The sequence below is a fragment of the Cavia porcellus genome, unplaced genomic scaffold, assembly GCF_034190915.1.
Source record: "Cavia porcellus strain 051 isolate PalLab524CR breed Dunkin Hartley unplaced genomic scaffold, mCavPor4.1 scaffold_23, whole genome shotgun sequence".
NCBI classification, from domain to species: Eukaryota; Metazoa; Chordata; class Mammalia; order Rodentia; family Caviidae; genus Cavia; species Cavia porcellus.
The window spans coordinates 6,821,475-6,832,690 of record NW_026947506.1 but is presented as its reverse complement, the minus strand read 5'-3'; the positions used below and the strand labels follow the sequence as shown (position 1 = coordinate 6,832,690).

The 11,216-nt window shown below is 57.5% G+C and overlaps 1 protein-coding gene across 1 annotated transcript; it reads left to right on the top strand.

Annotated features, from left to right (window-relative positions):
• The first annotated feature begins 2,033 nt into the window (after positions 1-2,033).
• On the top strand, positions 2,034-10,938 carry Gdf10 (growth differentiation factor 10). Its single transcript, XM_003466067.3, has 3 exons — positions 2,034-2,516; positions 7,570-8,504; positions 9,959-10,938. The coding sequence occupies exons 1-3, from the start codon at positions 2,135-2,137 to the stop codon at positions 10,148-10,150; spliced, it is 1,509 nt and encodes a 502-aa protein (XP_003466115.2). The 5' UTR covers positions 2,034-2,134; the 3' UTR covers positions 10,151-10,938.
• Positions 10,939-11,216: the final 278 nt, after the last annotated feature.

The following is an 11,216-nucleotide window of genomic DNA, read 5'->3' as shown; positions in this document are numbered from 1 at the left end:
ACCCCATCCCAATAGCCCAGCTTGTGTGGGCCCCCCGTGGATCACCCTCCTTTTCACAGGCCTCGATTGTTGTATGGCCCCAGCAGAGACAAAACTACCCCTGAGCAGAGGTTACCCCCAGCCGGGGCAGGTCAGAGGCATTCTGGGGGAGAAGGGAGGGGAAGGGGAAGTGAGGGGCACTATGAAGGAGGGAGGTGGGGGTGGGGAGGAGGCAGTAAAAGATGGGGGGATAATTTCTAATTGGAGATCCAAGTCTGGGGCTGCTCCCCTCCAGGCAAATCTTCAAATCTAGAGACAAAAATGGAAGCTACACTCATGAGCATAGGAGGCAAAGTGAGCTACTTTTCAAATGTAACAATAAATAAAATACCACCTTTTCCCCAGAGCTACAGGCCTCAGGTTGAGCATCTCAATCAGATGGTCTCCAATTTGACAGCATGAGATTTTTCAAAACATTACAAATGGGTTGTGTTTTACACCCCGACAGAAGATTTTTCCAGCAATTTTTCAATTATTACATTGTGAGCCCTCCAAGAAAAGTAACTATTTTGGCTCGAGACCCCAAAGTTACCAAGTAAAGGGAACAGCATGTTCACAGGTTTGCCAAGAGTCCTTTGAAATGTGGCATACCCGGTATCCAAGAGCTTTCCAGAACACGGGCTTGAAGGGGCTCCTTCCCTTCCCTCAGCAGAATCTGAAAGCTGGGTGTGGTAGTCTGCACCTGGAACCCGAGCACTGGCAGGGCAGAGGCAAGACATTGGGGGGTTCGAGGCCAGGCTAGTTGTCAAAAAATATTTTTAAAATAACTTTGCAACATTTTAACCTAGTATTATTATATGATCTTTTCCATTACTACCTAAACTAGAAGCCTGCTTAAAAGTTATAATGTCAAAGTAGAGATGAGCAAAACTGACACTTTGAGGTCTGCAGAAAGTTCCCCGTGCTCTGGAAGTTTCTCCACAGGTGTCTTCTGAGGAGAAAGTCACAGGGATAGCCGCGGTGCTTGGTTGCTTGGATTTGTAGCCTTGAGAAATGCTAAATATCAGTTAGAGACGGTGAAAATTAAGATGCAACGTTTCCCTGTCAAGTTCATGGCACCTCAATTTCAACCCACACAGAAAGAACTTTGCTAGAGGTGAAAAAAATCTAGGACCTTCTGTCCAGGGCTAAACTGTGGTCAGGGGCCCGGGACGCACTGCTCCGACGCTTCTGGGGTCAGCCGAGGGCTTTCTCTTCCTCCTCTGATGCACTGGAAACATGTTTTTACAGCGAATTGAAAGCATGTCCCGGTTCATCCAGTCCCGTACAGAGATTAGTGAGAACCTTTGAAGTATTACTTCAACAACTGGAATCACCATTGCCAAATAAAGAGTCTGCTAATCGGTTAATTCGGAATTTTAATCAGGCTCTTCCTGCTTACTCCCATTGCCTTCAGTTTGAGGGGACCCCCTCCCTACCTTTTTGGCCTGCCCAGGACTGCCCAGAAAAGGTCCGAGTTCTGGACACTCTGGCTCCCAGACAACCGGCCACATGCACACACGAACACACCGCGCGCGCGCGCGCGTACACACACACACACACACACCACACACGCACACACACGCGCGCGCGTACACACACACACACACACACACACACACACACACACACACACACGCCCTGGGTCCTCCTCGGGGAGCTGTCATCTTGCAACCGCAGAGCCCTGCATGCCATTGCAGGGGCAACCCGGCAGGCGGGCCCCTCCCCAAACCGGGCTGAGGGCGCCGACACACAGGAGCCAGGCGCGGGGTTGATTTTGGACTCCTGGCGGGCAGCGGGGAGCGCGCTCGCCCACGCCCACGCCCACACCTTTCGCACCCGCGGGCGCACTCTCGGGGGCAAGCTCCGGCGATGGATCGCGCACCACGCACCAGGATGCACGCACACTGCGCGGCCAGCCACTGTGGAGCGTCCGGGGAGCTCAGCCCAGTCCCCTGAGGGCGCTGCCGGCTGGCCGCCCCGCCCCGCCCCGCCCCGCCCCCCGAGCCAGCCTGGCCCTCGCGCCGTGGACCGCAAAGTTTGTCCGCGCGAGTTCCCCAGACAGCACCCGGCTCCGCTCTGCACCCTGTTAGCGCCGCGGGACTGGGGGACGCGGATGCACCGCTGGTCCCGCGCCCACCTCGGCACCCGGAGCCCCGCGCGCCCACGCTCCCCGAGCGCCGTCCTGCGCCGCCGTCCCCTCGCCATGGCGCGTGGCCCCACGCGGACCGGTCGGGGGCCCCAACTGCTGCTGCCGCTGCTGCCTCTGCTGCTGCTGCTCCGGGACGGGGGCTGCAGCCACTCGTCCTGGCCCTTGCCGCCAGCGGCCGCCTATAGCCTGCAGGAATCGACCCCAGGGGACGCGGCCGCTGCCGTCCTGGGCCCCGGCGCCCGGGACATGGTCGCTGTCCACATGCTCCAGCTCTATGAGAAGTACAGCCGGCGTGGCGTGCAGCCGGGAGGCGGCAACACGGTGCGCAGCTTCCGAGCCCGGCTGGGTGAGTAGCGCACAGGGTCCCTTCTCCTTCTCCCCTTCCTGCTTGTCCAGCCTCCCCACAGCCTTCATTCATTACTCCCCGTCACTGCCCAACTCACTGAGCACCAGGCGTCAGGCGGGAGCCTCCAGCGAGGACCCCACAGTGGCACAGCGGCGCGCACCAGGTGCCCTTCGGCTGTGGCTGCCCATATTGCAGGACAAAGGACACCCCCACCCAGACACAAGCGTTAGGCGCCAGTGAGCTGAGGAGTACGAGGAACAGAAGGCCAGTGGTGTTAGCTAGCACTGGCCACTAGAGAAGGGATGGTCAGGTGGACACTCAGGGCCAGGAGAAGATGAAAGCACCAGGCCTGGCAGGAGGGGGATTCCAGCTGCAGGAGGTGGACGATTTGGTGGCATGTGCTGTGGGTCTTAGGTGCTTGGCATTGAGAATTCCAGGACCCCAGCATGAAGTGTGCAGGCAGCAGTGGGTGAGGAAGTCTCCAGAAGCACCCTGTCTTTCTGCTGTCTGGAAATCACCCCCTGCCTTCTTCCGTGGTGGATGGAGCTGAGCAGAGGCCCTTGTGTTGGCTTCCTCCGAGGGCCCCTGGGCGCCATCCCCAACAGCCGGCCCACTGGGCTGCGTGCGATGCAGGGATGGTGGGAGGACCCTGGTGTTGTAGTGACTCCTCCAGGTTGCAGAGTGCCCTTCCAGAACCCGTGGGTGGGAGGTCTGCTGCAGCCCGTGGAGAGGAGGCATTCATGAGGAGAAAACCCTTCCATGTGATGGCTGTCCTCCCTCCATGGAAAGACAAGGCCATCCTGCCTGGGGTCGGAGCTGTCACCTGCTGCTCACAGGCTGAGTGGCTCTGTGGCCTTAACACCAGACAGGGGAGGGCCTGGCCTCCCGGGGTGGTGGACGGGGAAGTGCGGCCAGGGAGGGGCTTCCTCTGTCCTCCCCTGAGCAGACTCACTAGGTCAGGGGTGCTGGGATTCTAGAGAACCCGTCATACAGTCATACTATCCTTCGGTGCCTTTTGTTTACCATCTAATGTGCATTTCTGGAGCACGATTATTAAATGAAGCCACTTAGGACTCAGCCGGCACGACCTCGACCTTGGTGAATCACTGAAGCCGGTGAAATTGAGGGTCCCCATCCATGAATGGGCTGGGGACGGGCAGAAGGGTCCCCAGGGGCAAGGTGGGAGCCCTGCGCAAGCCAGAACAAGTATCGTTCTGTTTCTGTGCAGTGGGGCTGGTGCCAGTCACAGGAACCCCGGACCTAACCCCCGAAAGGCCTGGAGACAGTGACTCACATCCTGTGGCTCAGACAGGGAAACTGAGGCAGGGGAGATCTATGCATGGCAATGGTTGGTGCCTCCCGTGTGCCGGGCCATTGCTGTCACTCTGCCACGCCCCCTACCACCTCATCAGAGACAAGCCCGGGGTGCGGGAGCAGTACGGTGCAAAGGACCAGTGGAGAAGTGAGAATTCTGGTACAGACCGGAACCGTCGGACAGATTCCTCAGCTTTGGAACAGGGAGGCAAATTTGGGCACAAATCCCAGCTTCCCCACTACTGGCTGTGGGTGGTGGCACTGGCCACTTCCCGCTCTAAACTGCAGGAAGGAGGTGGAGACTCAGTGCCCCGCCTGGCAGGGGTCACTGTGCCTCATCCAAGTCCACCTGGCTTCCTGGCCAGCGCTGTGCCAGCCCTCAGACATGCTGCTTCTCCCTCAGGGGAACCCATCTGCAAGGAGGGCTGTGGCTGGGCAGGGACCCCAAGTCCGGGGCAGGACCACCAATGGGGTGGCTGCCATAGATGGCATCAAGTTGATGCTGAGCTCTTGTTCCACACGGGAGGGCAGAGGGTGTGGGCACAGGGCTGGGCAGGCCCAGGTTCGTGGGCTGCCTCTGCCCCTTCCAAGGGGTCTGACTTTGGGCTGGTTGTGTCCACTCACTGAAAGCCCAGTCCTCTGTCCACAGAGTGAATGGCCTGTCCCTCCCCATCACTGTAGTTAGCAGGTGGCCAGAAGTTGAGCCATGGAGCACAGAACCCCATAAATGGAACCCCAAATCTACAAGTCCTAAATCCCAAAAGCCGCAAGTTCAAAACTTTCTGAGCACTGCCAGCCTGTTACACGTGGCAAATTCCACAGCCAACTCCATGTGACAAGTCCCAGTCAGAACGCAGATTCCCTAGAAATACTACATGAAATTACCTTCAGGCTACATTGATAAAGTCAGGGAATAGAAAACAGGTCTTCAGACTGGGTGCCATCCCCAGGATATCTCAGTCGTGTCTATGCAGATGGTTCAATATTTTTTAATCTGAAATGTAAAATATTTCTGGTCCTAAGCATTTCAGATATGGGTACTCAACCTGTATTCCAGTTTAAAGATGTGAAGAATGGGGTCTCCTGGGAGGTCACTGGCTGGAGGCCAGCACTCCCTCGTCTCCCGTTGCGTTTGCCAAAGAACCAGGCTGTCTGAGCTCTTTGAGGACGTGGTGGCTGTACTCTAGGACAGAGCCAGGGCCTTGTAGACACCACTGGTACCCTGTTTTCTGCAATGCAGCGCCCATTTAATATGCCTGAGGGGTCCCCTCCTTTGTCACCAATCTCTGGGCACCAAATGCTTTCCCTGCCGTGTACCAGGACTTAGGGACCCAGCAAAGAACAAAATGGACAAAGCTGTGCCTTCTCAGAGTTTATGGAGAAAAGAAGGCTAATGATGATAAATCAATACACATGATTTCAGGAAGTGCTTGAAGACAGAGGAGGTGACAAGGGGCTCTTCAGTCCCAGGGGCAAGGGCAGCTTGGCAGGGGGGACCAACTGGGCAGAGACCTGAAGCCAGAGTGGGAGTTTTGCAGATGGTTTTGGGGAAGTGAGGGGTTTGATACAAGGAGAGAAGGGAGAGGGGTCCCTTGCTCAGTCACTGTGTGCACTTCACAGGAGATGGGGCGCTTGTCTTTGGGCTGCTCCCTTGTATCTAGGCACATCTCAGCTGGAAACCTCAGGTAGGACCTCTCCCTGCCGTAGGCCACAGCCCACGTGGCACAAGCAGGTTCGTGCCGAGCAGGCCAGCCTGTGGCCCATCACTCCCTGGAGCTATGGTGACCCAGCTGGACCTCAACAGATCCCAGGAGGGAGGGTGCTCATGGGGCAGGCTGCCTCAGAAGAGGAGAGCTGTTTCTGGCCAGGAGCAACCAAGCTCCACGGAGATAAGGTCCTGCCCTCTCGCTTGACCTCTGAGACGCGTCCTCACTCTGGATCTGCACTATGAGCAGAATAATGAATGCTTTAAGATTTCAACTGGGTAAATCAAGACACATGTGCCACGTTGGTTGGGTCAGGACCCAGGTGCTGTGGGAGTTAGAGGGTGGAGTACTCACATTGGCACGGGGGAGCTGACCCCTCCTTCATCCTGCGTGTGAAGAAGGCGCCTCCTTCGTTTGGGGCATGCTGTGTGCTGTTTCCTTTAGCTTCGGAGGTTCATGCAGGGCCTGTGTGAGGCTCAAAGTCCGGTACCATCCAGCGGGGGCTTGGATCCTTTGCTACTCGGGAGAGGGTGCTGTGCTGTGATGCCCTTCACCCCACCCAGATCAATGAACGAGGGGCAGGAGGAGGGGCCGCCAGTGACCCTCCAGGAAGCACTCTGTGCAGGGGCCACTCCAGACGCTGTGCAGGGGTGTCTAGCTGTGGGTGACAGCAAGGACACCCAGCAGGAGTTTCCAGCTTGGAGGCGCTGCGGATACACAGCCTGGGCCACCTGAGCTGCTTCCCAGACTTCCTGCATGTGTGGGGTCCCCAGGGGTGCTGGATAGAGTGTGGGACTCACATCCGTGACTTCAAGGCCACGGTGCTTGGGAAGCTACATTTAAATGCACAGCAGGACCCATGTGGCTTCTTGCGCATGGCGTGTGTGGAGGAGCTTGTGACGTCTCCCTGTGCTAGGAGGGTTAGCTGACATCTGTAGCCTTAAGGTGCTCTCCGTAGATGTTTCTCCTTTCTTCCTCTCATGATCCATGTGAAAGATCCCAATAGAACTAGGCCTCATTCCCAGTAGAAATAAAGAACATTAAACCCAAGTCTGGGGTTTAAAAAAAACAAACTCTGCTGATCTCTGGATACACGCATCAGAGAAGTGTGGCCCAGACCCATGGCCCTTGGGAGCTCAGTGTCCTCCATCTCCTGGGCTGCTTCCTGCTCGGAGGGCCACCTCCTCCGCTGTCCAGGTCTGCAGCCAGGAAAGACCCCTCCCTGCTTAGCAAGTGCTTGTCCAGCTTCCTGGGACCATGGGGTGACATGGGGAGCATGTGGTGGGGCCAGGGGAGAAACTCAGCTACCCCAGGGAAACGGACGCAGGAGCATGCTCAGACCCTCGGGCAGACCAGGCATGACGGTCACGTGGTCCTGGTCCTCACTGGGCTGTTGCCTGGGGACAGCAACCAGGCCTGTGGAGGTTAGGGCTGAACCCGTGCGATCCTGGTGCTGCTCTTTCTCTGTGAAACAGTCTCAGAAGTCACCGCAGATGCTCAACCGGTTGTGTCCCTAATCTGAGCTTAATCTGAGGTGCCAGGATGCTGTGGGTAATAGGAAGGTCTCATGATTTCACCTCCTTTGGAGAATGACAGCATGCACTAGCCATCGTACTTAATGGCTGCATCTAAAAACTGGTTGTGTAGAATAGAGAGCCGCGCAGTACCGGTGGCCACCTTAAGGCGAGGCTTGCACCCAGCCCAAGCCATCCTGAGCACCTAGTGAAGGGGTCAGTGACGCCTGCTCACTGGCTTTTCTCAGGATCCAGCAGGCGAGACACCCCCCATCACCGCCCCTTCCTGTTCTGGCCCCCTCCTCCCTTTTCCCCTCCCTAACTCTCTGACCTAAGCAGCTCATTGGGGACCCAAAGGCTCGCCCCCGTCAGTTTAATATGAGGATTGCAGGGAAGGAGTCAAAGTGTGGGCTGGGTATGAACCTCCCTCACCCCAGCCTGGGCAGGAGGCACCCGGACAGAGCAGGGTGCAGTTCCTAGATGGAACCCAGCGAGCTGAGTTCTGTCTTTCTCTCGCAGAGGTGGTCGACCAGAAGGCTGTGTATCTCTTCAACCTGAGCTCCATACAAAACTCGGAGATGATCCTCACGGCCACCTTCCACTTCTACTCCGAGCCGCCTCGGTGGCCCCGGGCGCGCGATGTGCTCTGTAAGCCTCGGGCCAAGAGCGCCCCGTGCCGCCTGCCACCCCCGGGCCCCGCGCGCCTGCACGTGCTCTTCCGCAGCCTGGCACAGAACGCGGCTACGCAGGGGCTGCTGCGCGGGGCCATGGCCCTGGTGCCCCCGCCGCGCGGCCTGTGGCAGGCCAAGGACATCTCTGCCATCGTCAAGGCGGCGCGCCGCGATGGTGAGCTCCTCCTGTCGGCCCAGCTCGACTCTGGGGAGAGGGACCCCTGGGTGCCCAGGCCCACCCTCCACGCTCCCTACATCCTCGTCTATGCCAATGACCTGGCCATCTCGGAGCCCAACAGCGTGGCAGTGACGCTGCAGAGATACGATCCCTTTCCTGCCGGGGACCCTGCGCCCCGCGCTGCCGCCACGCGAAACAGCTCCGCGGACCCCCGCGTGCGCCGGGCAGCGCAGGCCTCCGGGCCGCTGCAGGACAACGAGCTGCCCGGGCTGGATGAGCTGCCCGCACGCATGCCCTTGGCCCCACACTTCCACAAGCAGGAGCTGTGGCCCGGGCCGTTCCGCGCACTGAAGCCCCGACCAGCGCGCAAGGAGCGCAAGCGAAAGGGCCAGGACTCCTTCCCGTCCACCGCCTCGCAGGTGCTGGACTTTGACGAGAAGACCATGCAGAAAGCCCGGAGGAGGCAGTGGGACGAGCCGCGGGTCTGCGCGCGGCGGTACCTCAAGGTGGACTTTGCAGACATCGGCTGGAACGAATGGGTCATCTCCCCCAAGTCTTTTGATGCTTACTACTGCGCGGGAGCCTGTGAGTTCCCCATGCCCAAGGTATGCCCGTTGGAGCCCTGCCCCGATTGGTGGGAAGTCCCCCTGCCTGTGTGACTTCCGGTTACCACGTGAGGCGTGGAGATGATACCTCTCTTCTAGAGAGGCAGGAACAAACAGACAGAGGTGTAAACAGCCCCTAGATGTATATGGTCTGTCTGTGCTTTGGAAAGCTTGGCTTGGTCCAATTGCAATTTTTCGCTCAGATCATGTCTTCTGAAAAGCAGAACCATCTCTGCAGAAGGGCATTCCCAGCAGCTTCCAGCTATGGAGGCTCCCAGTGCTGCCCCACGGACAGGGCAGGTCCCAGAGCGTCTCCCTGGCCGCAGCGCTCTTGTTCCTAGCTGGGACCCCACATATGGGTGCCCATGACCAATGAGGTGCTAGGCGCAGTGACTCCCACTGTGGGCTCCCTCCCTCTCTGGCTCAGGGCACTCCCCGGGGTGGGGATCCAGCAAGACACAGCAGCGCAAGGCTATTTTATTGCTCTGGCCCTGAGCTGAAGCTGCCCTTCCCCTGGGCCGACTGTGGCTCTGTGCCCCTCTGGGCGGGCAGTGCGGCCCTGTGAACCCCTGACCCCAGGACGGAGCTTCCTCCTGCTTGCCCCTCCAAGAAAGGAAGTCATTGCATAAATCCAGTTTGATCCTCACTAAATCAGACCGGTGAGAAAGCACAGGCCCGGATGTAGGCTGTCTTAAACTCTGCGAATCAAGGGGCTTCTCCTGCAAGCCTGTACAGGAGAAAGCCAGGGAGGAGCCTGGCCGAGACAGGGGCTCCTGGAGAACTTTGCAGAGGCGTGGGGCAGATGCAGGGCCAGAGCTCTGCAGGCGTGCGCCTGGTTGACCCCAGGCTTATCTTATCAGCCTGGCTTGGCAGACATCAGCCAGAACACCAGCTGGAGCCTCGCTTATGCAGGTGTCCCTGTGCTGCCCCTCCCCCATCGGCTGCATCTCTGGTGGCCAGCAGTGTGCTGGAGCAAATGACAGCCGTGTCCACCTTGTCAGAGGTGGACATGTGTGCCAAGCCAGGTCGCTCTCTAACTGAGGGCACTTGGTCAGGCCTTTTAGTCACTGTAAGCCCCAGTGCCTTCCCTGGTGACGTCAAGGTCATAGTTACCCTAAAAACCGATAATTTGGCAAAACGAGAGGATGCCAGTGATGCTGCAGCCAGGGTGCCGATTCAGGCACAGCTGGGGAGTGTCTAGGTCCAGCCCCCAGCACAGGCCAAGGCTGCCCTTCAGCTTCCCTAATGATTTCAGGATTAGGCTGCCTCTGCCAGGCTCCAGGTACTCCTTAGAGATGCGTGGCGCGTGGGCGCCGCCCAGTGGTCAGTGCCTTGACTTCAAAGGGAGCGCCTGCCCTTTAACTCAGCTTTTCTTCTGGGTGACCATTTCCAGGGGTGGGTGAGTGTGAGTGGACAGAGCATTGAAGTGACGCTGCTACCTTCTCATCTTACAGATTGTCCGCCCGTCTAACCACGCCACCATCCAGAGCATCGTCAGGGCCGTGGGCATCATCCCGGGCATCCCAGAGCCCTGCTGCGTTCCGGACAAGATGAACTCGCTCGGGGTCCTCTTCCTGGATGAGAACCGGAACGTGGTTCTGAAGGTGTACCCCAACATGTCTGTGGAGACGTGTGGCTGCCGGTAAGGCCGTTCTAGGGAAGGCAGCCTCCCCCAGCGGAGCAGCTGCAGGTGCCAGGGGAGCAGGTGCCTGCCGGAGCCTGAGGCAATGCTGCTGGATCCAGAAGGGTCTTGGGTCTTCACTGCCGGTGACAGCCCCCCGAATGCTTCCCGAGTCCACAGCCTGAAGGAGTCCGGAAGCAGCCCTGGCCTGAGGGTCACCCAGCGACTCACTGTCCTCAAGGCCTGCAAACCAGGCAAACCCAGGGCATTGGACTGTGCGTTCATCTCAAAACTTGGGAGAACTGTGCATATCTAGGGGTGTTCAGCCCTCCCGTGTAGAAAGATCCTCGCTGTAAAGGCTCAGTTTAAAACTCTTCAGGCTACAAACTGGAATTCCACTCCAATGCAGGCGCTTTTCTACACACAATCTGCACATATAACCAACCGCTGTGGGTTTCTTCCTTATTATATATATTTTGTTTTGAAACAAAGGGTGGGAACGGGCACCATTCCCCACAGAACCGCTGTGGGTTTCTTCCTTATTATATATATTTTGTTTTGAAACAAAGGGTGGGAACGGGCACCATTCCCCACAGAACCGGGCGGGCTAGGTTGAGTTGTTTCTATGAGTATGGAAGTAACATATACAGTAATATGTTGGAATACTAAAAAATAACCAAGATTTTATATTTTTGTAAATTATACTTTGTATACTGTAGATTGTGTATGTTCTGTGTTTCTATGGAAAGCTAATAAACTAAAGGGGTGGTGGCAACTTGAAAAAGTCAACTGTCCCCCATTTTCAAACACTGATCTATTCCACTCATCTGAGTCTAATGTCTGGGTGGCTTCCAGGGGACATGGGGACTTTTAGGATTGGTGGTGGCCCCAAAGTCATCTCTCTCTCTCTCTGCCCCAATCAGCAAAAAGCTAGCGAGCTGCTCCAAAGCCTTGTAAGACCCGCCCCACCCCCTCTGGTTTGCAAATCCCCACCCCAGCTGGTCTCGAGAGGGCCATGGCTCCATGCAGGCACAGTGGCCTGCTGGGAGGTGACCAGGACATGTCAGGCCTTTAAAGGACAACTTGCATTT